Source organism: Podarcis cretensis (genome assembly GCF_951804945.1).
Source record: "Podarcis cretensis genome assembly, chromosome: 3".
Classification (NCBI taxonomy): Eukaryota; Metazoa; Chordata; class Lepidosauria; order Squamata; family Lacertidae; genus Podarcis; species Podarcis cretensis.
In genome coordinates, this window is record NC_137172.1 from 96,752,491 (window position 1) to 96,779,853 (window position 27,363).

Here is a 27,363-nt window from a genome sequence, read left to right on the forward strand (position 1 = left end):
TTGCCTGTTTGGTGAAAGATAAAACCATATTTATCGTATATTTAAGGCTTGAGCTCCTCATTAATTTGACGGAAATAGTGACGGAACACAGGAGGCAGAGAAGATGAGCTCTCTTCCCGCTTGGATTGCTCTGATCCCTTTTGAGAAGGCTGGGCCGCTGATTGGTTGGGGCAGCTTCTGTACTAAACTGATCTGAGCTGGCTCCCCCCCCCCCTTCCCGGTCTCTGTGGATAGATTTGATGTCAAGGGCGAGGAAAGACAGCTGCGGCAGACTGTGCGGCGCCACCCACACACCTGTTCTTTTTGGTGAAAGTGTTACAGGCCCCAGGTGAGGCTTCTGCATTTCAGTTTAAGAGTCCCCACAGCACAGAATACCCAGGCTCACGCCCAGGTGCCAAACGGAGGCATTCTTCAGCAGGACTCTTTCCCCAAAACTTAGTGCAGTCTGCTGCAGATGCTTCTGCTGTGCAGCTTTGCCAAAAGTCAGAAATTAACATAGTGTGCTGTTGCTGGTGGTCGAAATTGACCACATCCCATTAATTTCCAATAGGCAGGTACAGTATAGCTGCTACAAATGAGTGTTTCTGCACTAGAAAGTTGGGGTTGCATGCAGAACAGGAAAAAAGGTGCAGAATTTTTTTTGGGGGGGGAGCAGGAGAAACCTACACATATTTACACCGCCAGAATTCCATGTGAATCACTGTATTGCAACATCCTAACTATGTGCAGGATTGCAGCCTGCCTTAAGGCAGTACCACAAATACAACTCAATTTCTTTTGCAGGGAGAGGGTGATGCTTAGAGCAGCCAAAGTTTAATCAATAACATGAGGGGTGACTTTCATTTCTCAATAGCTTAGTCATATAGGGAAGCTGCTGCAACTGATTAACTAATACCCTTTGCCTTGAAATATTGCATGGATTTAGGTAAAATTTTCAGTTTAGTGCTACACATCAGCTTCTCCGTTAAAATGTGTTGCAGAAGCTGGATGGCTGGGGAAATGTAACAGCTCTCTGCTAATCTTAGTTAGGCATAATTATCCAAAAGGGCAAGTTTGCTTGGAGTTGAAGTAGTTCCTGTGCGAAGTTAATGCAAGTCAATCAACCCAGGATGAAGAACAAACAGAGCAGAGGAATTTCTCTGGCTAAACTGAATTTGATTTTGTCAGAGCTTAACATCATTCTCTAGGTAATGAACAACTTAAGCAGTTTCTCCTACGGCGATTTCATAAGCTGATTATCAGACATCTACCATACCTCCTCCCCTCTTTTTTAAAGCAACTTAGGAACATACATTCATTTCAGGTACTTTTTTATTGTGTAGGTTTTTACAAATACTCCCCCCCCCAAATCACCCCCAGAAAACTGTTGGTCACTATGAATAAAGCAAGCAAACTACTGTTCAATAAACACACATTATTTATTTTGATTTTGTATAAAAAGGTTAAGTTTACAACTAAACTTTTATAAAAAGTTTAGCATGATTACGTACATCATTACACTTTTTGCAGAAATGCACATTTCTGCTACTATACAAGAAAACTCTAATTAAAGAGTTCAAAGTTTCATTCCCATATTTATATATAAATATATACATAGCATTCAGTCCTACGTTTGTGTCAAAAGAGGATAATTTTTCACAAAGACTTCACCGAAAAACTGAACACTAAATCCTAGTACTCACGCTCCACCTTTGGAGGAAAAAAGGCAAAGTCTGCATTTAAAACGGGCAATTCCTTATGAGTTTTTGTTTCGTTTTTTACATTTCATTTTGCTCCCCGTTGTGGGGATATTATATAAACTAGAGAAAGGGCATTTTTTAAAGTCTCTTCATAAATAATTAAGATTAGTCCATGTTGTAGAAGAGGGGAGATGGGTGTCCACAATTTCGCTTAAAATGTCCATTTAACTGGATATGGATTCTCCCTCTCCAGATACAGCTGAAAATCAGATTCAGCAGCTCACCCGAAAAAAAGGGGAAAAAAGAGGCTGTCTTCTTGTGCAAAAAAAAAAGTCAGCAAACACCTGCAAAAGATTGAAGAGAGGCATATTTAGAAGAATGCTAACAGGGCAGAGATCCGGACAGACTGGCGCCAGAGAGGAAGCCACAGTTTGAACATTTAACCAAACACTCAAAGATTGGGCAAACCCTGGCGTCCAGATGCAGCATGCGCACACAAACACACACTCTGATACAGACACCACATATGAAATTTAAAAATTGTCTGGGGTTTGAGTATGAAGAGACTCCTGGTAACACCCTCCCCTCTGCCCCCAAATTCTCTATATAATATCTATTTGAATCTATTTGCGGTGACAAGAGACTTCTCTGAGCAATTATCCTTTGATTATAAGTTCTTTAACAAGGAACGATTCTGTATCTCCATGTTAAGTTTCACTGCCCCATTTGATTAGGCTTTCTGGAGGTTGTCCCTGAATTTACAGCATCCAACGTTTTGGGTACAGAATATGCAGAAGCCAACATGCATTTTATGACTTAAACTGCCACTTCATAGGATCCTCGGTTCTGTGTAATTTTAAGACAGTTCCAAGGGCAATTCTGAACACCCCCCCTCCCACAGTTCTGATGGGCAACACTGTTAAATCATATACTTAAAAAACAGAAAGAAACCTGAACAACTTACCAATTCCTTTAGCCACAAAGTGCTTTGCTGTCATTTGACATTAACTCTGAGGGGAATTCAGCTGCCTGCAACGGGGGAGGGAAGGGGGAAGGCAGTGTGGTGTTAAGATGCTTAACAGTTCAAGAAAGCATATGAAGTACACTCCAGATTACCAAAGGCACTAAACGTGACGGGCAAGGATTCCGATTTGACCACAATGGGGGACAAGGAACCCCAACTCATTATGCATTCCCTTTGAATCCAACCACTTTTTTTTTTTAAACAGAGATCTAAAACCGCGCAGGTTCAGAACAATGTCGCTTTCTCAAATCCTATTAAAGATGCGATACACGAAATCGCCGGGGAGGAAGAAGTAAGCCAAGGACAGGGCGCTTACCTGCAGCGGCGTAGCGTGGGTTGTCAGCGCCCGGGGCAAGGCAAGTAATTTGCGCCCCCTAACCCCTAACCATGGTCATTAATACTGACGGCTCTACTCTGGGGCAAACTTCGTGGTGACTACTGCCCTCCGTGGTCTTGTTTTTGCAATTAAAGGACCCCTGCCTCAAATAAAGCATCTTGGGGATTGGGGACTGGGATTTGCCAAGGGAGCTGGGAAGTGCAGTTCAGTGGCGGGTCAGGGGGAGAGGGTCCCTTCCGCGTCTGGCTGCCGCGGGCCCCTTTGCGCCAAGACGCGCGTCTTTGGGCGTCGCGACGCAGCCTTCTCGGTCTCCCTCCCCGGCCCGGCTAGCCCCGACGCGGCTTCTTTCTGGCGCGGGGAGGGGGCGCCTCTGGGGCCAGTGCGTCGGCCGGCCTCCGGCGCGGGTGGGCGGGCCCCGTCGGGGCGGCTGGGCGGTCTTGGCGCGCAGGCACTAGAGCGCAGGTGGCTCCGGCTGGGCGCTTCATTCGCCGCCGGTGGCGCGTTTGGCGGGCTGCGCGCGTCCAGACAGCCACCCGAGCCTGGGCGGCGTGGCGCTTGGTGCCGGAGCCTCCGCCCGCAGCGCCCCGTCGGGAGACCCGACCGGAAGGAGCCTCGAGCCGGCTGTCGGACGCGGCTGAAGCAGCCAGGGCGGCATGGCAGGCGGCGGCTCCTCGGCGACTCCACGCGGCCAGCCCAGCGCGCTGGCCCAGCCCCGCAAGCCAACGCTGCCCGTCGGTGAGGAGGGGCTGCCTGGCCCTGATGCGCGGGACCGCGGCGAGCGCTGCCAGCTCGTCGGTTCCGGGAGACATGGGGCTCTGCTACAGCCTGGGCCCGAGGCTCTTCGCGACTCCGGAGGCAGCGAGCGCCCGCCCCCCAGAAGTTGCGCCGGGTGCGGGCCGGCCCCCCCCTGCACCCCCCACGCTACGCCACTGCTTACCTGTAATGACAGGATGCTGATGTCTGTGTTTAAGGTGGTCAGCGGGGTCCTGGAGGAAGGGTTTTGTCCCGGTCTCTGGTGATGGAGGCTGACGATGCTGGGGTGCGTGTCCAGAGCGATCTGCAGGTCTAGAATATAGTCGATAACGTGCTGCAGGATTTCCATCTTGCTGACTTTCTTGTTCTGCGGGATGCTGGGCACCAGCTCTTTGAGCTTGGAGTAGCAGTCGTTCATGTTGTACAGCAAACTCATCGGGTCGTCCACCGGGGTTTTGCTCCGGGATATCCCCAAGCTGTGCTCCGAGAGGCTGTTTTTCCGCACGGACCGCACCGGACTGAACGCTTTCATGTTGGTGGAAAGAAGAGAGCAAGAGAGCCGGCTTTGCCTTTTTGGTGACTAAACGCAAAAACGCACGCGCCGCAGGGAGGAAATGGCTCTCGCGTCTCTTCTCTCCGCGCCTAGCCTTCCTCCTCCGATTCCTGCTCTTTGCAGCTGTCTGATCCGCGCTCGGAATGAAGCCGAAGGCGCCTCGTTCCTGCTTTTATACCGCACGTCCAGCAGCTGACAAATCCAGGCTAGGCGCGCTGCGATTGGGCACCCTGGACACGTCTGTCAGGCGTGCAGGCACTTCTCACTGGCGCCAAGGCAGCCGAAGAGAAGGCTCGGGTCTTCCGCATTCGCAGCCAATCCTGGCAGAGCGGGGCGGGCCCCCGAGCACAGCTGTGGGTAGTAAATACTGCACAGGCAAGAGCCGAGCCTGGAGTCAAACCGAGAGCATTCTGAGGGAGAGGAGGGCGGAAAGGGCTGCTCTTTGCAGCTTGGTTCCCAAGAGGCAGGCCTGAGAAAAGAACGCAAGAAGAGCCCTGCAGGATCAGGCCAACGAGATTCCATCCTGCTCTCACAGTGGCTGTGGCTACCTCACTCTTCCTGCGTGTCAACTGGACATAGGATGCATCATATACAGTTGTCACCATGAGTGTAACAAGTTAGTTTTCTTCCATGTACGGGCCACAGAGTTAGTATTATAATATATATTTTTAAAGAACCTGCAAGAGTGTTTTTTAGATGCAATGCTTACCAAAAAGGGAACACACAAGTTCTTTTTATAAGCAAACCAAACAGCAGTGATAGTAACTTCCAGTCTTCTCTGGCAGTCTGTTTCAAGCCTGATTGGCCCAAGACAGATTACTTATTTTGAAGCAGTTCCCTTGAGATATGTGAGTGTGTGTGTGTGTGATCTCACTCACGGTCAGATACCGTAATTATTTGGCTAAAACAACTGAATAGTTTATTTGTGGCTATTTTAGTGAAAAGACATCATTGGATGCTGGAAGCCGAGGCACCACGGGGGGGGGGGGGGTAACTGTGACCTAGTCAAGCACATCTGTCAAACATGCGAGGCTTAAATGGAACTGTTCCCTCTGCCAGCGGTGCAGAAATCCAGAAGTTTCCGAGGTGATGGAGTTGTTTAGTTTCGCAAGTACGCTAGCTAAGCGACGCTATAAATTTCAGCGCGTTAGGCTAACGTGCATATGTAGTACCCATAGACATATATTGTTCATGTAAGACTCCTGCTTGTGCCCCTTTAATGTATACATGGCATTTAAATAGATATAAATGAATCACAGGACAAATATGAATGCCTTACTTTATTTGGATGCGTGAAGCTTTTCTTGAAGATAACTATGGCGGAAGCCTGCTCAAAACAAATCACTACACCATACAGATCATTATACCTAATTATGACATGGCGGGTTGTCACTGAAAATAAATATACCTCCAGTAAACATTAGATTCAGGGGTGCATGGGTGGTTTTGAGGTTATTTGCAATATCTATGCTGCCTATAATGCAGTGTGTGTGTGTGTACACACATACACAACTATATATACTGTACTTTGAAATTTGAGGGAGATTACTTGCGCAGGTAAGATCAGGCATTGGCACCTCTGCCTTTTGACCTCTCTGGGCTACTGGAAGGTCTTCAGGTTTTGCTATCCCTCATGTTCCTCTCTCCCACTTTTTTGCCTTTCGATCCAGCTCATAATTTGTGAGCAACTCTCTCCCATAATGAGTACAGGTGGTGCTCCTCCCCTATATATATTTTTTGTTGTTGTTAGAAAAAAGATGTGGGTTGTTAACATCCCAATGACATTTCCTCATGTGGCGTTATTGTTTGTAAACGTTCTTTTCCCACCCTGCAAGGGAAATAAAATTGCACTCCACGCAAGTGGCTGTAATCACTGAGTGCCAGCTTACATGTTCTTGGAAAGGAACATAATAGGTTGAAGGGCAGTAATTGCTTCCACCAACCAACCAAGATATGACCCTGGACTTGCTCTCGCTCAACCCTTTCCCCACTTCTTCCTCCTCCCCAAAGTATGTGGCTTCTCAGCCACAAGACTACACTTACATTCCTAATCAGGGTACCTGGGTACAGAGCATGGGCGTGGCCAGGGGGACAGGCTTTTTGTTGGGGGGGGCAGAATTGAGTTATCTGCAACACAATTGGCCAATGATGAAGTATTTTTATTTATTTACTTGATTTAGGGGGGCACCTGCCCCCCATCTACGCCCATAATGCGGAGTTATAGCACAGGTTCAGTGTTTAGCATCCCCATCCAAGGCTGAAAAACCTTGGAGGATGGCTGCCAGTAGACAGTGAACAAGGTGGACTTAAGGAACTGACCTGGTAGTGTTTCCTGTGTACTTTGCCACTCATTTAATTGAAGCTTTACTATGCCTTATGCTAAAGAAAAGATTAATTGACCCTGTAATGCTACGCAGATAATAATGGAAGTTCTACCGAAGAGTTCTCAGTAACGAAGCACAGGGCTGCACTTTAAAACTGCAATCCAGCTGTTAGGCTACTTAAATCCAGTGGAAGGCCATGATCCATGCAGCATGATCCCTAAGTATGCTTACTCAGAAGTAAATGAGCTCAGTGAGAGTTGCTACTTAACAAGAGTGCTTTTGAGACTTCAGCCTTAAGCAACACGCAAGATCACAGCCGTATCTTTTAGCAACAAAATAATGTTCATGACAGTTTTATTTCTTAAATACGTACGATGGCTAGTAAAAAAACACACCAAAACACATGATTTTGCCCCCAATGACTTAACCCCCACAATATTTCCTTATGATTAGCTGATTTCTTAGCCTATGTTTGAGGTCTTCTGAGATACATTTTTCTGGCTATGTCAGACTTCATCACTTCATGTTTTTATTTCAGACGAGACTGTATGCAAATTGAACAGACATTTATCACTGGTTTGTTACTGTATGCTCAAGGAAAAAAATAATAACCAAGAACATTCATAGGTAGGAAAGGATAAAAAAAAAACAGGTAGGCTGGCAGGATATACTGCAGTCACTTTGAAATACAGAGGAAAGCATCTTAAACAGAAGGGCAAAACCATTGTTAAAGCCATACTAATTTGGCACATGACATTTATGATGCTTAAATCTCTTCCACTGATGCTTAAATCTCTTCCACTGAAATCAGTGCTAGAGAAGAACTTAATTGTGGATGGACACTCTTTGATAAAAATTACTTTAGTATACATTTACCACTTCCACTACCAAATGTACACAATTACTATTGTATTAACCTTTGTAAGCAATTCATTGCTATAAATACTTTTGAAGTGTTGCTGTGCTTGAGGCTATGTTATCTTCTCGAGGCTATGTTATCTTCTCGATCATTTTCTTTTCCGTTGGAAGCCACTTTAATATCCAATTGTATTTTATTGAGAAACTGTGCACTAGTGTTCTCCAGAAACTAAGCTGTCACATGCATGCTTATTCAGAAGTCGTGGTGTATTCAGAGGGGTTTATTCTCATTGCAACCTAAATCTAAACTAGATTGTACAGCTCTGCAAGCCTATTTGCATTCCAGCGCTCCGGTTCAATGCTCGATTGTTTCTACCTCATCAAGCTAGGTTGGGTACAATCCTAGCCATAGGTCTGCTGGGATGAGTTAAGATGCAGTGGATATTTGGCTCAGAAGACTAAATCCCAGCTCAGCTGGGCTATGCTGGCAGCAAGTCCCCAACCCCAACTCAGTTGGAGATATGCCAGCCTCAAGTCAACTGAGCTGAGACCAGTGAAACTTCTGCTGGAGTAAGCTCTGAAAAATGGCCGTTCCAGGAGAGTGGGATCGTGCCGGATTTTTTAAAAGCTGTATCCTAACTCTGCTCAGCTTGGTCATGTGGCGTGGCAACCTGCCAGAATTTAGGAGCCTGGCAAAAAGTGTGGTGTAAGTCAAACTCTGTTAAAGGCTTGTTTTCCTTTGCCAGGTTTAGGCCAGCTCAAATGGCAAAAGCCCTGCTCTGAAACAGATCCAGTGTAGTTTGCACTAGCTTAACATTTAAGCCAGAGTTATTCATGCTGGCTTCCCATACTGAGGAGACTGCTTCCTTATTTGCAAAATAAGGCACAACAGATGGAAAAAGCACCCAAATCCTTGCGTGGTGTCCTGAAGACTAAAATCAGTGCATTCTGAGAACCTCCTCTTTAGGGCTCTGAAACGTATTGCAAGCTGGAATAAGAAGTCCTTTCTAAGAATGGCTTCAGAGTTAAATTGGTTGGGAATTCAAACAGTTTGTTTAGGGCCTGATGTAGAAGCTGCCCATCCAAGTGGCGGAGCCTGGCAGCCTTTCCCCTCTCGGTTCAGAAAACAACAGTCAGAGCGTCTGCTTGAGGAAAAAGTGTTTGCGCCACCTTTGACGGCGAGGAGGCGTGGGAGCCGTCTACGTATGCAATGGGTGCCCTTCTTCTTCCTCTTTCACGGGGCGTGAGGAGAGTGAGACCATGACTCTTAACCTCAGGGTCGCGGGTTCACGCAGGCAAAGAGATCCCAGCCTAGCAGGGGCTTGGTACATAGCTGTCAACTTTTCCCTTTTCTTGCGAGGAATCCTATTCGGAATAAGGGAATTTCCCTTTGAAAAAAGGGAAACGTTGACAGGTATGGGTTGGTATAGATGACTCTTGGGGTCCCTTCCAACTCTAATACCCGCCTCTGGTTCCTTTTACAGGGAAGCGGCGGAGGGAGGTACACAATTGGAGGAGGGGTGAGGTGGTGAGAAAAAAGAGAGGCCGTTTCTCCTGTTTCTTGCAAGGGGGGGGGGAGGGCTAAGTGTGCAAAGAATTTCGCTTAGGAGCTCCTGCGCCTCAAAAAAGGGGTGGCGAGGGAAAGCCCCTCAGTCCGGCCTCTCTCTTCACGACCCACTTCCTTTCACCCCCCCCCATAAGTGAGCAATAAAAAGGACGCCCCGGCCCCCGAATCCATGCCTCCTGCACCTGGGCTGGCACGGGCAGCAAGCGGCGGCTGCAGAGGGGGCTTCCCCTGAGCGCCGCCGTGCGCGCCCCAGCCGAGCGCCTCCTTCCTCCGGCTGCTCCCTTCCCGCTCCTCCGGGCAGGCCTCCCACCGCCTGCCTGCCTTCCCTCCCTCCTTCCTTCCCACCCAGAGGCCGGGCCCGACTCGGCGGCGCCAGCCCCGTGACGTCGCTCCCCCGCTGCCTGCCCTCCCTCCCGGTCCAGGCCGGCGGCGCCTCTCAGGCGGCTGCCATGGAGACCGGGGCTCGGCCCGGGGCTGGGGGAGGCTGCAAAAGGCGGGGCCCGGCCCGGCCCAGGCTTGGCAGCAGCAGCAGCGGCGCGCTTTTTCCTCACCCGCACCTGCAGTGCAGCTCGCGCTTTCCTTCCCACCCCCCCCCCGCTTGCTTGTTCTTTGCAACGGTGTGTTGGTGCGCGCGTTTGCGGAAGGAGCGAAGCGGGCCCGGGAGGCTTTCCTTCTGCGGACGCAGCGCGCAGAGAAACACCGCTCGCCGCCAGTCTGCGCCGCCGCGGAAGAACGGAGAGCGCCGCCGCAACACGGTTGCACCCCAAAACTGCTTCTGTGGCTGGGATATTTTCCTAGTCCCGTGATAATTTCTGGCACAGGATACATAGGCATTTGCGTGTATTTATGTGTCCAATATAAGGATCATGGAAATTTATTTTTTTGTTGCGTGTGTGGGGTGGGGAGTTGAATAATAGTGACTTTCGCGGATGTTTGAAAAGTTTCCTGTTCTCCAATCCATTTTGGGCGCACTCTCCAAAATCCTAAACACTCAAAAGAAAGGGGTTTTCTTTTGGCGTGGGTATTAAAAGCAGGTCTATGTACTTAAAGTTATATAGAATAATAGAATTGTAGAGTCGAAAGGGTCCCTGAGGATCATCTAGCCCAGCCCCCCACAACGCAGGCATTATCAGCACCATGCGGTTAACCAACTACTATAGATTTAACTGCAGGGCACGTGGTTCTGCTTTCTTACCTATTACCTGGATGAAGTCGTTGCTTCGCGGGGTTCACAAACCTCTCACACACTCTAATGGGGAGTGGCTTTAATGTGCAAACAGCCGAATGACGGGGATGAAGCACTCAAATTTTTTTTTAAAAAGCGGGGTGGGGGTTGCAAACTCAAAACTAGTTATAGCGCCACAACAGTGCCATGCAAAGGTTTCTAGTCGCTTAACAGTCCTACACGCGCTTACCTGGAGAAAGGTTTGCTTGCGCATGCATACATGCCATAGAATTTGCACTGTAAATACAGTAGATTGAGAACTGCACAGGGCAGGGGTTGCGTGAACCCTGTCCGACTTACAGCCAGGGCAATGACTTGCAAACTTTTTATTTTTGCATCGCATTGCCCATCTGTTCAAAGAGAAAAGTTTTAGAAAACGAGGGGAGGACAGCTCATGGAGGCGCGCGCACTCTGGCTGGGGTAGTAGAGAGAGCGAGAGAGGAATGCCTGCGAAATATTGCTGCAGAAATCTGTGAAGTGCACTGATCTCGAACAGCATTTTTTCCCCCTTTTTCTTTTTCCTGCTTCCACAAAGGATTCTGCTGTTACTTTTGTTCCGGTCACAAAACTGGAGCAAGCGAAAGAAATTAACTAGGGAAAGATAAGGTCTGGAAAACAATCTGGAATTGCCAGTGTTGGTGGGAGCTCTGCAGGGTTGGCGTCAGGAAGTCTGCGCCGCCTTCTATTACTGTTGATCCAGCTTTGTGCAGCTGCACTCAGTACAATTAGCTTGTAGAAACAATCCTGCTGTAGGCAGCCTTTTCCCTTCAAAGCTCTTTTCTGTACTGACCTCTCCTCCCTCCCCTCCCCGCCCCACTTCCCTCCTTCCATTTCCACACACTCACACTCACACAAAACACACATACATACACACCAAGCAGCCATCATGATGCTGGAAATCAAGTCACAAGCCGATCACTGTTTGGGCAACATCATCTGTGGGAATTCATCAACCCCCCCCCGCGCCCTAGAGATGCAACAAGAGATTGTCCAGAACTTAAACTTGCAGCTTAATACTGTATTACGATGTAACCCATACAGAAAAAGAGAAAGGGGAAAGCCGGGCCGGGCTGCGTAACAAGAAACACATTGTGCTCTTTGCTGTTCGCCGCCGCCTCTTGTAACTGGGCGCAGAGTAGTGGGAAAGGGACGCAAAGGCACCTTCGAAAACTTCGCCATCGGAAACAATTCAGAGTTCTCATCATCAACTTAATTGCTTTTATTTTTAAGGGGTGGCGGTAGAAATAATGCGTCGCTACCAAGCTGCATCTCCCCCCGCCCCCGCTTCACTTTGGTGATCTTAGATGTGCAAACTCTTTCACGCTCGTCTCCCTCGAAGTTTGCTGCTGACTCATTTCCTCTTTATATTCCATTTCAATTGTTTATTTTATTATTTTGCGCTGCGCACCCCTTCGCTTGCTATTCGCACGGCCGATCCCCCCCCCCCCACTTTCCGGCTTCTGGACTCCTCCACGCCGCCTGTCCCCGAGGTAACAAGCGCGCCAACCGCCCATCCCCCACGTCACCCCCCCCCCGGTTTCCCCGCCCGCTGTGTCTCCTCCCTCCGCCTCTGCGCCCGGTTCTGCGGAACACCAGGCGCCGCTGTTGCGAACTCCGCCACACGCCGGTCGCGTGCTGCTCTGCGTAAACTTTGCCGGTGGCTCCAGTTCCACGACGGGGAGGGGAGGCGGACCAGGCCGCGGCTTCTTCAGCGGGCAGCAGACGCCTGCGTTGCCCCAGCGGATGCAAGGCTGACGGGCAGAAAAGAGCCAGACGTGTGTGCAGGGTGTTTGCAAGAGAAACCCTGGGTTTCGTATTAAACCGCGGCGCGTTCCGTTTCTAAAGGTTTGCCTGCCCTGCAGAAAAAAAAAGCAAGGTTCAGATGCAGAATACGTTGCTGTTTGGTTACTGGTATTTGCGGTAACTTGAGAACTTGAGTCCCCCCCCCCCTCCCCATGTATCATAGACCATCTTTATCCGAGGCAGAGTGAACCAATATTTTACCAGAACGCTTTAGAAAATGGATACCAAAACGAAAAACCTTCCTATCATAAGGGCCAAGGTTCCTTCACCTCTCCCCCCATAAAGCATTTGAGGGGGACAGCCACCCCCAGTTGATGGGCATTGCCATTTAAATGGCACGTTTCCGAGCACAATTCAAAGTGTTGGTGCTGACCTTTAAAGCCCTAAACGGCCTCGGTCCTGTATACCTGAAGGAGCATCTCCACCCCCATCGTTCTACCAGGACACTGAGGTCCAGCGCCGAGGGCCTTCTGGCGATTCCCTTGCTGCGAGAAGCCAAGTTACAGGGAACCAGGCAGAGGGCCTTCTCGGTAGTGGCACCCGTCCTGTGGAATGCCCTCCCACCAGGTGTCAAAGAGAACAACAACTACCAGACTTTTAGAAGACATCTGAAGGCAGCCCTGTTTAGGGAAGCTTTTAATGTTTGATGTATTACAGTATTTTAATATTTTTTTGGAAGCCGCCCAGAGTGGCTGGGGAAGCCCAGCCAGATGGGTGGGGTATAAATAATAAATAATTTATTATTATTATTATTATTATTATTATTATTATTATTATTAGTGTGCCACATCTCGTGATGGATTGTGTGAGGCAGGGCTTACCTGGAATCCCCCCCCTCCATATTTTATTCAAGTTGGCACCCTTGCTTCCTGTATTTTTGAAATGCTGTTTCTCATTTCTGTTTGAGTTGGATCCTGGACATAAATTACACTTGAAGAGTAAACCCACTGAAATCTATGGGTCCTACATTCGTCATGGCCAGCTTGAGTCCCATTGGTTTCAGTGGGTCTGCTCAAAGTATGATCGTGTCCAGGATCCAACCATATACATATGCTTTGCTTTTCAGCCTGCAATAGGCTTTGAGATGCATTGGTGTGTGCCAGCCTTTCTCAACCCGGCGTCTTCCAGATCTTTTCAAACTCCCAACTCGTATCAGCCCCAACCAACATGCTGTTGTGTGAGGAGGTGGCACGGCATGGTTTTGTTCCCAATATTATTTAATATCAGTGGTGGTGGTGGGGTAGTCATTTAGGGATAAGGTGTCAATATGCTGAAGATGTCCACCTCAATTTCTGCACACGTCTGGAAGTGATGTGTGCATGCAGTCATGGGCTGGTTGAAAGGTATTAAACGGTGACTGAAGTCTGACAAGATCTGGGCATTATGGACACGCTGCTCCCTGGATCAGGAATTGGGTGGTGTACCAGCTCTGAAGGGGGGGGGGTACTCCATCTTATGGAGCAAATGCCTAGTTTTCGGGTGCTCTTAGATTCATCTCTACAGGTCCACATGACCTCAGTGGCTTGGAACAATTGTTGATTTTGGTTGGTGCACCCAGTGCAACTGTTCCTGCACACAGATAGCATTGTGTCAGGAATTGGACTGAAGAGGAATGGTGGGACCTTCCAGAGAAGAGGGAAGCAGTATTGATTTACAACAGTGGTTTGCAGAAGGGCACGGCTCAGAGGTAGAAGAGAGGCAAAGCTGGGAAATAATGGGGGAAGAGGATGGGGGGAGAAGCTGAGCAGGAGCACTGGCTGCCATGTCATCACTAGAAAGCATTCCAGACCTCCCTTCTCCCAGAACCTGGCGAGCAGTGAAAGTGGGAGAGCAAAGAACTAAGAGGCAATTGGCCTTAAGCAGCCCCTGTAAGGGGGCGGCGGCGCAGGGGACAAATGAGAAGGGAAGGGGGAGCGGAGATTACCCGGAGCAATGCCAGTACTCCAAGAGACGGCATTCCTAAGCCTCTCTCTGTGAATATTGAATAAAAGACTTGGTAAGAGCTTTCTTGTCTACTTAATCCCTGGTAGCCTGCCATGGGGAGGGGAGAGGGGGATCTGATTTTCTAAACAACTAAAACAATATACACAAAACTGAACATTAACAACAAAATCATATGTATACAACACAATGAAATTTTGATGATAAAGTAAAAAGTTTTTTTTTATAAAAACAACAACCAGGAAGTAAATCAACTGGGTAGAATTATGAAATTATAAAACTGTAAAATTATAAATAGGGTATAAAAACACAAATTACAATGAAGAAAATGGGGCAAAGAGGGAAGAAAGGTCTTGCCTGTTTACAGACACTGCCAAACAGTATCACATTTTGAAGGAATTTGTCAATCGTGTCACTGCAGATGTCATATATTTAATAAATAACTTCCAAAACAGAGGTGAAATCAGAAGGGTTAGCGTTATCCAGGCTTCCTCAAACTCTGCCCTCCGGATGTTTTGGGACTACAATTCCCATCACCCCTGACCACTGGTCCTATTACGGATGATGGGAGTTGTAGTCCCAAAACATCTGGAGGGCCGAGTTTGCCTATGCCTGGCGTAACCCCTAGCAACACAAAGATTACATGTCAATGTCTGTGACATAGCAGAGAACATAACTTTCTTGAACCATTATCTAGGTATAACACGAAGCATCTTTCCAGCCTGAGCGATTACTAAATGAGCAGCTGCCATATAAACAATTAACTGTTTACATATAAGATCCACATCACCTTTACCAAAAAAACACATAGAGTAGGGCCTAGAATCACATTAAGTATACTGATCTCTGCAATAATTTGTTTCCAAAATTTATGGACTCCACCATGTGTCTCCACAGCCCCACCAGCACAAGGGAGATCCTGATCTTGCAATAAGAACCAAACACACTGGCGAAAAAATACCACCAATGGATGACTTTTAAAGAATTCTCCAAGATGCTGGCAGAGACCAGTCTAAAAGAGATGATGGACCAGATCATTGTCAGTTGAGATGCATCAAATTGTTCCTTAAGATTGTCCCACATACCAACCGTATGGCAAAAACTGTAATAGCAATAATAGGCAGTTGCGAGGATAGAATCTCAGAATTCTAGAGTCATCAATCTAGTCAAACCCCTTGCTATGCAGGAATATTTTTGCCTAATGTGTTTGCCCGAACCAGTGGTCCTGAGATTAAGAGCCTTGTGCTCTACCAACTGAGGATGCTGAGCTTTTACACATATTACATCGTACTGAGAAAAATCTGCATTGGCTGCCTTTTAGCTACCGACTCAATTCTGAGGTTTTGCTGCAGGCATTTAAAGCCATAAGTAACCTGTAACCAGGTACCTAGCAGCCTCCCCAGTGCAGAGGAAGTTGATCTTTTAAGATCTTCAGAGGAGACTCTGCTAGTCCTTTGCAAGATTGTCGCTTGGAAGCAGGCCTCAGTGACAGTACCCACCCTCCAGAACCCCCTCCTTTCACTAATTCATGAGGCAGAGGCAGCAGTGGCTTTTAAACATTCCTTGTGTGGAGTGTTTTAATCTGGTTTGTGCCACAGTTGATCTGCATTTTAAGAGTCCGACACATACAATAGCATATAAAGGCGCACAGGATTCTGAAAATGGCCTCTTAACAACTATAGTTGTTACAGGGCAGGGGAATTATTGTTGTTGTTTAGTCATTTAGTCGTGTCTGACTCTTCGTGACCCCGTGGACCAGAGCACGCCAGGCACTCCTGTCTTCCACTGCCTCCCGCAGTTTGGTCAAACTCATGCTGGTAGCTGCAAGAACACTGTCCAACCATCTCGTCCTCTGTCGTCCCCTTCTCCTTGTGCCCTCCATCTTTCCCAACATCAGGGTCTTTTCCAGGGAGTCTTCTCTTCTCATGAGGTGGCCAAAGTATTGGAGCCTCAGCTTCACGATCTGTCCTTCCAGTGAGCACTCAGGGCTGATTTCCTTCAGAATGGATAGGTTTGATCTTCTTGCAGCCCATGGGACTCTCAAGAGTCTCCTCCAGCACCATAATTCAAAAGCATCAATTCTTTGGCCATCAGCCTTCTTTATGGTCCAGCTCTCACTTCCATACATCACTACTGGGAAAACCATAGCTTTAACTATACAGACCTTTGTTGGCAAGGTGATGTCTCTGCTTTTTAGGCAGGGGAATAGTCTATTGGAAAATTGCTTGCAGATACCAGCTCGTGGAATTATAGGACCAACTAAATTGAAAATAATACCTCCCGATTCTTTCGAAAAGCGTCTTCCTATGCTGTTCACCACAGCCTCGGTGACAGATTTCAAGGGGCAGGACCCCAGTGAATGAGGACCATAGAATGCTGTTTCAATTTCGTCGGAGGGTTTTGGGGTGGCGGGTGGGAAATTGGATTAGCAAGGAGATCATGGAAATGTGTTCCAGGTGACTGTTTTAGAGGGGAGCCAACCTTTCTTACTTAGCAGCAGGGGTGGGGTTAAGACGGATTTGCATGAAGTGCCCTGCATTATTTATGTCGCTGTCATCATCATCTTCATCATCATCATAGCTTAAAGTTTTAGGGGAAGTTTGAGATCTCCAGATTATATATATGAGCTAATTCTCAGTAAACTTGGAAGTCTGTTGTACTGGCATTGCTTGCTCCCCATTCTGACCCACCAAGTCAGGAATGGAGAGTAACGTAAAACACATGCTTTCTGCGGGGTGACTTAACTGACACTGCTATTACTGGTATTAAGGGAATCTCCATGGTGCTTATTATCGGTCATTTTCGAATATGTAGCAGGACCCAGCTGTTGCCTGCAGGGTTCCCATATAATTTCAACAATCCTGGCTCATGGCAACATACTTGCACAGCTTAGGGGTGCTCTGTAGGAAACAATTATTTCCAGGAGGTTTAAAACTCGGGCTTACAAATTCGAAAGGATTCCTGTCTTAGATGTGGAATAACTGGATTATTTGCAGAAATGTAACAATGCAGTAGTCTACTTTTATCGTGTTGTTTTTTCCAGTTGATCCTTCCAGACTAGACCGATTGAAAAGTTGAAGTTCATTCAGTATGTAGTATGCTGGGAATGGCAGAGTTTTTGTTTTTTTAAATGTACAATAGTTGCAAAAGATCAATTAGGCTCCTTTTGTCAGTATCCAATCACCATTTTTTGATAGATGCCTAAACATTTACATATATATAATCTTGGTGCGGGGAAGTTGAGGAGATTTGAAAGAGTTGCCACTGCTCCTTGTGGTTGGCCTACTTCTCTGGTAAACAAGGTTTTTTCTTCATTATTTGGGGGGGGGGGGACGACGACGACTGCAAAACCTTCAGTCTCAGTAACTACAGTGGTACCTCGGGTTAAGTACTTAATTCGTTCCGGAGGTCCGTACTTAACCTGAAACTGTAATTAACCTGAAGCACCACTTTAGCTAATGGGGCCTTCTGCTGCTGCTGCGCCGCGCCGCTGGAGCACCATTTCTGTTCTCATCCTGAAGCAAAGTTCTTAACCTGAAGCACTATTTCTGGGTTAGCGGAGTCTGTAACCTGAAGCGTATGTAACCTGAAGCGTATGTAACCCGAGGTACCACTGTACTTCAATGGGGGCAAGACCTGCAGGAGAAGCGCTGAGGGCCTTCTGGCGGTTCCCTCCCGGCGAGAAGCCAAGTTACAGTGAACCAGGCAGAGGGCCTTCTTGGTAGTGGCACCTGCCCTGTGGAACGCCCTCCCACCAGATGTCAAAGAGAACAACAACTACCAGACTTTTAGAAGACATCTGAAGGCAGCCCTGTTTAGGGAATCTTTTAATGTTTGATGCATTACGATATTTTAATATTTTGTTGGAAGCCGCCCAGAGTCACTGGGGAAGCCCAGCCAGATGGGCGGGATATAAATAATAAATTGTTGTTGTTGTTAACTCCTATGCACATCCTTTGTGCCATGCTCCTGATGTTCCCTTCTTAGGTGGCTTGCCAAAGTCCCAGAATCTTTCAGATGCAGAACAGGACCTTCTTTTTGCGCTTGTGTAACCCAAGAAGACTAAGCACCACTGCAAATTAATTTGAGGCCACAGCCTCTCCATCTGGTCGCTGAGAGTTCCACAGAGCGATACAGAACTGTGGAAGAAAAGGCAGGAATTCCATGGGGAAGGTAGGTCTTAAATCCCCTTGGCAAAAAAGTTTCCCTTCTCAATGTGTGTCTACCACCGAATTGATATTGCCCAGCTATTAGATGAGGCACGCACAACGAAGCAAATGTGGCAAAAAGGACGGGATAGGGAACAGCATCATTTTTCATGAGCTTTGTTCCTACACCTAAAAAAATAAAAACCTCGAGACACTTTATTTCTCTTGAAAGAGAGAGAATAGATTTACAGTTGTACCTCAGGTTAAGTACTTAATTCGTTCTGGAGGTCCGTTCTTAACCTGAAACTGTTCTTAATCTGAAGCACCACTTTAGTTAATGGGGCCTCCTGCTGCTGCCGCGCCACCGGACCACAATTTCTGTTTTCATCCTGAAGCAAAGTTCTTAACCTGAAGCACTATTTCTGGGTTAGCGGAGTCTGTAACCTGAAGCGTATGTAACCTGAGGTACCACTGTATAGAACTGTTGGGTTGGAAGCGACCCTGAGGATCATCTAGTCCAACCCCCTGCCCTGCAGTTGTCCCATAGGGGGATCGAACCTTCAACCTTGACATGCTATGCTTCATGAAGGAATGCCTTCCTGGGAAGGACTAGCTCAGCAGCAGAGCATCTCCCTTGCTTGGAAAAAGCCCATGCTAAATCCCCAACATCTCCAGGTTGGGCTGGGAGAGAACCATGTCTGAAAAGCTGAAGAAGTGCTGCTCTCAGTCAGTGTAGTCAGTACTGACCTAGATGAGCTTCCTTTGCCTTCAAAAAGCCAGGCAATGCAGGTGAGATGCATGGTGGAAGTGGATTCAACCAGCATCAATTTGTAGCAGAGAATCCGAACTCTCTTAACAACCAAGGCCGAAACCAAGTGATTATGTTTGCGGTAGATGAAGACACATTGGTCTGTCTTCAGTGAGGTGGTGCAGCGAAGTGTGATAAGCAAACAAGGCCCGAGGCTGCGCGAGGAGAGGGCTAACCTTTTTCTTTGTCTCCGTGCTAATGCATCTTGAGTCTAGAATTAACAGATTAATAAGAATGTTATTCACACGGACATGTATAAGCAGCTTGGGAACTCTGTCAGATCCAACTCCTTTCCTGATCCTGGAGACTGTTCCATTTAATAACTCTCAAACATCCTTCCCTGTTAAGTCGATGTCTAGCATTTTAAAAAGATCTGCATGGGAGGTACTGCAGGGGTCGGCCATCAGGGAGACGAAGAATGCCAAAAGAAAACGGATGGAAAATGTAGCCTAACTCAAAAAACAATGCAATAAATTAAGCAAAATTGGGGGAGGAGAAGCTTATATATATATTGCCTACGAATACTACCTTGTTCCCATTTCTTTCAGCCTCTATTTGGGTTCTTTATGATCAAACCACTATCCCAGCTCTTGTTCTGCAATGTGCTTGGACCAGTTGACTAACGTTGAGTATGACTGATGGCAGCTTTCAACAACAATAGGAGAATTACTCACCCTAATCCCTGGAAACTTGCAACGCTCTATGAAAGAGGCACCTTGCTGTTTATCAAAGGAGCCTGTAAAGTTTGATCCGAGCGTTTTTGTATATTGACGAAAACTGGTGATAACACGGAAGATCCTGGTTTCTTCTCAAGGATGTGGGCAAGGACACAGGAACCTCATTCTCTCTTCCCACAGTTAACAGGAAACCAGCCATTGGGATGCCACGCTCATGTTTCAAATCCACACTGTCTTCACCTCTTGTGATGTCTGAAGATCTCATACAGTGCCATCTGCAACATGTTTCATGGGCAGTTGGCATAATGGAGACTCCTGCTTTTCCTCTCAGGAATTGGGTTGTGGTAGAAATTTTCATCCTGAGGGCCATATTTCTTCCTGATCAGCCTTTCAGGGGCCACTTTGCATTGGTGGGTACAGCCAGAGGTAAAAGTTGGGGCACAGCAACAAAGGTCATTTGGTTGGTTCATGTTTAAAATATAGCTGCTGAAAGACGCTATGCTCCCAGAATATTGTACGGGACTTAAACAAACAGTCTCTGATGCCCTCAGTTGGCTGATTCACTAATTCTAAATACGGCAGTGGCAATTACTATTTTTTAGCTATGTAAAGGCAGCATTATTAACACTAGAAAGAAATTTCAGCCAACATTGTACCATAGGTTATATATATTTTTAAGCTCCTTAACAAACTATGGTTGAGAAGGTTTTTTCTTGCCTCACACACCAAGACTGCATGAAAGACTCTCCTGCTGTAGACCCAATATCTTTACTCGCCCTTCATCACGATTTTCTTGGCACCAACGCCAGGAATGAATATTCCGAAATTCAGTGCTAACGTGGTGCCTAACCCAATGAATGTCGAGAGCAAAGAGCAAATGCACTGTCATATCTGAAATGGTGGTGGTGGGGGAGACTCAGAAATGTGCCTCTCTTGGAATCATAGAGTTGGAAGGGACCCTGAAGACCATCTAGTCCAGAAATATGCAGCTGCCCCATACAGGGATCGAACCTGCAACCTTGACGATGTCAGCACCACACTCTAACCAACTGAGCTAATGTGATGCTTATCTTAACTATTAGTTTTGTCATGGCCATCCCAACTAAACATAAGTGTTTGAGAAATAAGGGGCAGATTTACCAGAGCCTGCTATTCACATTTTTAAAAAAGTGAAACACTCTTTATTGCAGACAACCTTTATGCGGTCCACACAAAAATTTACAGAATTGTTTTGAATGTTTATGCAGGGTAAATCTACGTACTAGTATGTAACTGTTGTCTCTGATATGTAATCTCTCCCTCTCTCCTCTCCTCTTTTAATAAGGAAAACAGCTATACAGTATAATTCATTATATTTAAGACAGAGACCAGGTTCAGATGTCACATTAAACCAGAATTTATTTTAAATTATAGTGTAATGTGTGAGAGCAGTGTCCTGATTCGCTCCTTCCCTGCTCCTGCTTGTGCTATACCAGAAAGTAAGGTGGATGAGGAGGAGAAACAGAGGCTGGCTTAGCATGGCGCATGACACAGCATTTGTGATTTGTTTCTTTCAAGCAAACCACAGTTGGGGAAGCCAAGGCTGCTTTAGAGTAAACAGTGGTTTAACGTGACACGCAGACCATCTCTTCTGTCCCTTGCTGTGTTTTTAAAGCAAAGTTCTTTTGAGTTTTCTATCCGGTTGTACTTTAAACTTAAAAGAATTTGCAAGCGCAGGATCACATGGGACTGGCCAGTTCTGTGTGACTCAGCAGTTGTCATCTTAATGTTCAGGCAGTAGAATTACATCATGGGAAGTAAACTTTTCTGAGTAATCTACTATGCAAGATCCATCTGTCGACCACACCTGTGTGCATGTGTCTTTCCTTTCATGAATGCCAGAGCATTTCCTCCCAACCTTTCACTGACTTTGTAAAAGCAAAGAAAAAGAAGTTGGGGTGGAGAGAGACACGTCTGTGCTTATTAGCCCTTACTTGTGCAGCAGTAAGCAGTTGTCATAATTTGCAGCTGTCTGTAGGTTACATTTGCATTTTTGCAATTGTTGCATAGTATTTGGGCTCGGTTCAAAAGTGCTGGTGCTCACCTTTTAAAATCCCGAGTGCCTTAAGACCCAGGCATCTGCTCGACTCTTGGGAGAGATCTACATGCACATGGTTTTGCACATGTGGCTTTTGCATGTGCCGCTACTAATCCAGCGGGTGATGGATAAGCAGAAATGTGCTTTCACAAGCTAATAATCACTATCTCTTGATCAGGGTCTGCCTGATCTGTAGATAGTGTACTATGAAATCATGTATTTCCCTTTTCCTTGATCACTCTGAATGCAAACTTTTTTTGCAACTTGATAAAAAGGCCATAGCTGTCAACTTTCCCCTTTTCTTGCGAGGAATCCTATTCGGAATAAGGGAATTTCCCTTAAAAAAAGGGAAACGTTGACAGCTATGAAAAAGGCACTGGTTCATTAGCTATTAGAACGTCATTCAAACTATTTGTCCTTTAAACTATTTGGCAGCTTTATTTTTTTAACCCTCAGTGTGTTTCTTATCAAAGACAATGTTTATAAGACTCACACCGAAGATCACGGGTTACAGATCAAGTGCGAGGTTTAAATATGTTTTTGAGTGCAAATGAATAAAAAGGGGATGCAGTACGTATTACCAAGTGCCCCATACATTGGAATCTGTTGCGTTTTCCCAGGACCATGTAGGAGTCGTGTTAACCGGCGCTTAAAACATGTTGGTGTCATAAAACATATCGCTCACCCAACGGCCAGAACCCAGTTCACAGATGTTGGAACGGTTTGAGTCTATTTTGGGGACTGAATAGGGTGAAAAGGCTGGGTTTGTTGAAGAGTAGAATACCTATAGAGGCCTTTTCTGCAAGCAATACCATGACTTCATTACCATGTCAATTCTGGGAAAGGCCTCTGATTTAACACAGCAGTTGGCTGAATCCATATGGAGCTGATGAACCTCTGAATGAATAGTGAATGGAAAAACTGCTGGAATCTGCTTTCAGCTTTTTGTTCCCAGGATGACCAATGTAAAAGAGCTAAGGCCTATACAGCACAGATGGTATAAAGGAGTAAGAATCCTGCACGTTTTAAATTTGTTCTTTTATCCTACATTGTTCGGGCGTCTGTAACTGAAGTAAAAATACCAAGATTCCCATGTCTCTCTGCCCCCGCCCCCTGCACCAAAAAATAATAATTCTGGGTTGGTGCAGGCTACCATTCAAGCCCAACATTTTGTAAAATCTGCATACATATTGTAGCAAGTTACCATTTGGTAATAGGTCATCTGGGCTGATCGTCTGCTTGACTATTATTATTGTGTTATGAATGAAAGCCAACTTGTGGGAAAAGAGGGGTTCAGAGCCAGACCCTCCAAGTGTCCCTATATTCCAGGGACAGTCCTGGATTTTCAGAAGGTGTCCTGGTTTCTGATTAGATCCCAGAATGTCCCACTTTCCTCAGGACGTCCCTGTTTTCATTGGAGAAACGGTAGAGGGTATGGTAGGACATCCATATTTTCATCAGAGAAATGTTGGATAGTATGGCGAGCCAGTGTGGTGTAGTGGTTAAGAGTGGTGGACTCGTAATCTGGTGAACCAGGTTCGCTTCCCCGCTCCTCCACATGCAGCTGCTGGGTGACCTTGGGCTAGTCACACTTCTCTGAAGTCTCTCAGCCCCACTCACCTCACAGAGTGTTTGTTGTGGGGGAGGAAGGGAAAAGGAGATTGTTAGCCGCTTTGAGACGCCTTAGGGTAGTGATAAAGTGGGATAGCAAATCCAAACTCTTCTTTTTCTTATGCAACCCTGCAAGCTAAGGAGATAAGTAACTATACAACATTTAGAAGACATCTGAATGCAGGCCTTTATAGAGAAGTTTTTTTAATGTTTAATGTTTTATTATGTTTTTATAAGCCATCCAGAGTGATTGGGGCAACCCAGTCAGATGGGCGAGGTATAATAATAATAATAGAGTGGTACCTCGAGCTAAGTACTTAATTCGTTCCGGAGGTCTGTTCTTAACCTGAAACTGTTCTCAACCTGAAGCACCACTTTAGCTAATGGGGCCTCCTGCTGCTGCTGCGCTGCCGGAGCACGATTTCTGTTCTCATCCTGAAGCAAAGTTCTTAACCTGAAGCACTATTTCTGGGTTAGCGGAGTCTGTAACCTGAAGCGTATGTAACCTGAAGCATATGTAACCCGAGGTACCACTGTAATAATAATAATAATCATAATCATAATCATAATCATCATAATCATAATCATAATAATAATAATAGATGTCCCTATTTTCATTGGATAAATGTTGGAGGGTATGAAAACCACCAGCAGCCTATACACAGCAAAAGTGGTGGTGGTGGTGTTTTAAAATGCATTTTGTCCAACAGCAGACCAAGCAAGAATGGAAATGTGAAGTGTGATAGTGAAAAAGCCGGGGAAGGGAATTCTGGAATTCCTTCCCTTCACACTATGTGGTGGGAATATGCAGATGTTCCCATTGACACAGCCATGTACGTCCACTAGGGTTACATGCTTTAAGAGTTCGACACATTGCTGCAAGTGCCAATACAGTAAATCAAAAGGCTCTGTGGCATTATCTGGTTTCCTTTTTGGCTTGAGAAGTTAGAACAGATGTCACCAGAGAGGACAAAATGGATTTTACCCACGGAGAGGAGCTTTATTGCCGCTCTTTAGTAGGAAGTTCCTTGAAATGCTAATGGACACAGTTTGTGTTGCTGGGTTTGCATAGAGAGGGTGGGAAACGGCTCTGATCCCTAAGAGGCGGGGGGGGGGGGGAGGCAGGGGGAAGAGAAGAGAAAACCCTTTTGTTATTAATCAAGGATATCTGCTGCTTCAACAGCAAAGCACGTTTAGTGGTGCAGAGACAGACCTCTTTCCAGCAATCTCCTGCAAACACACATACAAACTGCTGAACATTTTTTGACAAGATACGACGTACATGTATCATAGCTCCGTCGAATCTGCAAAGATGTTTTACCCCCTTCTTATTGTACAGAGGACACACATAGTGAAACAGCGCAGTGAGTTGCCCCCCGTCTCTCCTACTCAATATTCCAATTCTTTGCAGTCTTGTTTCTTTCAGCAATCCGATAATTCGAGACTGGCTAAGCATCCTTTGCAGGCCAGGCTGTTCCGTATTTAAAGTCCTGGCAGATTGAGGAGGAGTCTGTTTGATTCCACAAAAAGAACCCACCAGAGATATCGCACTCGCTTAATATCGGTGATGCTGAGCTCCTGTTCAGCGCCTGTGTGCTCTCAGACATCAAAGCACAATGCTGACCGGCTTGAAAAACCACTCTCTGTTTTCTTACAGACTTCCAAGGGAACAAGTTTGGTTCCATTGTTCAATGTCTGAAATGAAGGACCATGCATATTATTCCTCAGATTTTACAACAGGTAAATTTCAGTCGAAAATGTTTGCTGTGGCAGAAATATTTCTTAAGTTACAGGGAAGTTATTGGGGAAAGTGACATTAAGTACAATAAATTTCCCGCAAAAGTATTGTTACATGCCACCCCAATATCGACAGCAGTGCGAGATTCCAGGGGTACCAGGCACGCCTACCCGGGTCTATATGTTTCTTTTTGGAAAGCCAGGCACAGCAGAGACTGATGTCTTAATGACATATGGTTTATTTACACACATGTCATTACTGTGTGCTGATGAGTCATTACCTTCAGGCAACCACCTACAAGGAAATTAATCTGTCTTGATCAGTTCTTAACCCATGTTGATTCCCTAAGATTTAGAAGTGCCTAATACACAGTTTGGGACGCGGGTGGTGCTGTGGGTTAAACCACAGAGCCTTGGACTTGCCGATCAGAAGGTCGGCAGTTTGAATCCCCGCAACGTGGTGAGCTCCCCTTTACCTTTAATACACAGTTTGGTAAGTTAGCTTTTCACACATGCTAATTCTGGAGGGTTAAAAAGGCTTAAAACACAGCCCAAATACACACAGGTCTAACTATCATCTCACACAGGAGACTAGCCTCTCCCAATTAGCTTTTGTCACCCAAGCCTTAATTGAATTCTAGCACCTATTGGTCCTAGGGATTTAGGAGAAGTCTAGCACCCACAAACACATCACAGTATTTTAAAGGTGCACATGCTAAGCCTTCTTTAAGCGTTGACTGTAGGCACACTGAACACACCTGAAGGAGTGGGATTGTGGCAGCAACCCTTGTTCTTGACCACATGTCCACTTGGCTGTTGGAACTGACCCTCCACAAACATACTGACTTTATGCACATGGCCACTGTCTGCCTGCGAACATATCCAAAAGCCACTGCCATCCCTAGGATTGCTAGTTGCTCTGAGGCAGGAAACTACCTGTGGCTATAATGCTGGATTTAATTTTATTTTTTACCTTCATGAAGTTCAGTAAATGATGGGCTGATATTGCAGCACCCATCCAAATAGTTTCTGGGACAAATTGCCTGTTCTGTTGTTTGTGGCTCTGCTTTCACATTGCCTAGATTAGCAGGCCATTCTTTCCAACATCAGTGACACACACAACAACTTCCAGCCATCTCAAGAGGGTCCCAGGGGATCCTCAGGCACTATGCTGATGTAGAAATTCCCATTGAACAATCTCAAGTTTCATGCCTGCCTAAGTCTCCACCACTGGTCATTGATCAGTGATAGCAGCTAATAACTTCATGGGCTCTCGTCTTCAGCAAGCATGCTGAGGGCTTAGGAAGAGCTCAGCGCTATAACGTTTGTTATCTAAGAATGCTAAATGTGCCCACAGCATGACCTTCATGAAAAGTATTTCCACTGGATCCTTCTCCTTCACGCAGTTGCACCAAGTCACAGCAGTTTGCTAGACTAGTCTAGTAAATTTCAGAATGGAGGGAAGCCAGAGAATGAGGAAAACATTAATGCGGAGGCTAGATACTTTTTCCTTTCCTTTGATGGGGTCCCTACTTCAGGTTATCCGTTTAAATGGCAACACCGCTCTGCAAGATTGTCTCCATTTCTAATTAAAATCAAAAGGTTTCATCTCAGCTTTTGTTAAAGCTCCATTTGTCTTTCGAGTTGAATTTCTTCTATAAACATCTATTTGGTGATTGTGAGCTAATCCTATTATGCTACGTACTGCTGCTTTTGGGTGGGTGTATATTTGTGTATATGTATATATATGTGTGTGTGTATTTGGATCAACACAGCTGCCTGCATCTTTTGGACTCTCTTTGGGAACGTGGCTATGGGGGCGTCACGATGAGCTTCTGCACTTCAGAACTTCCCGCTCCATCACTGTATTTAAAACCCCAGTTCAAGAAGCTTGATAGCACATGTGGTTACATTTTCTAAGAAGATGGTGCGGAGGTGTTTCAACAGAAGAGAGAGAGAGAATGGCTCCTTGCACATTCTTTATTAGGAAGTGGTAAGTATATTTGTCTCAGTGCAAACCAATACCTATTTCTGGAAACATTGGTTTAATACTTTTTCCTCTAGCAGAGAGGATGTTTCATTCTATAGACGGTTTTCAGACGCACTGACACTGTTTTCTTAAAAAGTCAGAAAGTTGAGTGTGTGTGTCCCTGCCTCGGAAGAACTTTTGTCCTATCTCTGGAGACAGAAACGAGCAAATGACAAGACTTTTAACTTTGCGACCCAGCAAAAAATCAATTT

The 27,363-nt window shown here is 46.1% G+C and overlaps 1 protein-coding gene and 1 long non-coding RNA gene across 3 annotated transcripts; one reads left to right on the plus strand and one right to left on the minus strand.

Annotated features, from left to right (window-relative positions):
* Positions 1 to 1,399: 1,399 nt before the first annotated feature.
* On the minus strand, positions 1,400 to 4,484 carry ID2 (inhibitor of DNA binding 2). 2 transcript variants are annotated; one of them, XM_079970209.1, is made up of 3 exons: positions 3,978 to 4,484; positions 2,644 to 2,708; positions 1,400 to 2,023 (listed from the first exon to the last, which is right to left on the minus strand). In XM_079970209.1, exons 1-2 carry the CDS (start codon positions 4,323 to 4,325, stop codon positions 2,652 to 2,654), a joined length of 405 nt encoding a protein of 134 aa, XP_079826335.1. In that variant the 5' UTR covers positions 4,326 to 4,484; the 3' UTR covers positions 1,400 to 2,023; positions 2,644 to 2,651. The 2 variants fall into 2 exon arrangements, with proteins under 2 accessions (XP_079826335.1, XP_079826336.1); XM_079970210.1 differs by having other exon boundaries at positions 2,637 to 2,708.
* Positions 4,485 to 4,613: 129 nt separating this feature from the next.
* LOC307212775 lies at positions 4,614 to 27,109 on the plus strand. Its single transcript, XR_013837204.1, has 3 exons — positions 4,614 to 4,962; positions 25,043 to 25,125; positions 26,898 to 27,109. It is a non-coding gene; the product is annotated as an uncharacterized lncRNA (long non-coding RNA).
* The last annotated feature ends 254 nt before the right edge of the window (positions 27,110 to 27,363 follow it).

Bases quoted from the DNA above. Each gene is read 5' to 3' on its own strand.
- ID2 (XM_079970209.1), bottom strand. From the start codon at position 4,325: ATGAAAGCGTTCAGTCCGGTGCGGTCCGTGCGGAAAAACAGCCTCTCG. The intron at 2,709-3,977 runs GTAAGCAGTGGC...CCCCCGTTGCAG, and splicing joins TCAGCATCCTGTCATTACAG to GCAGCTGAATTCCCCTCAGA.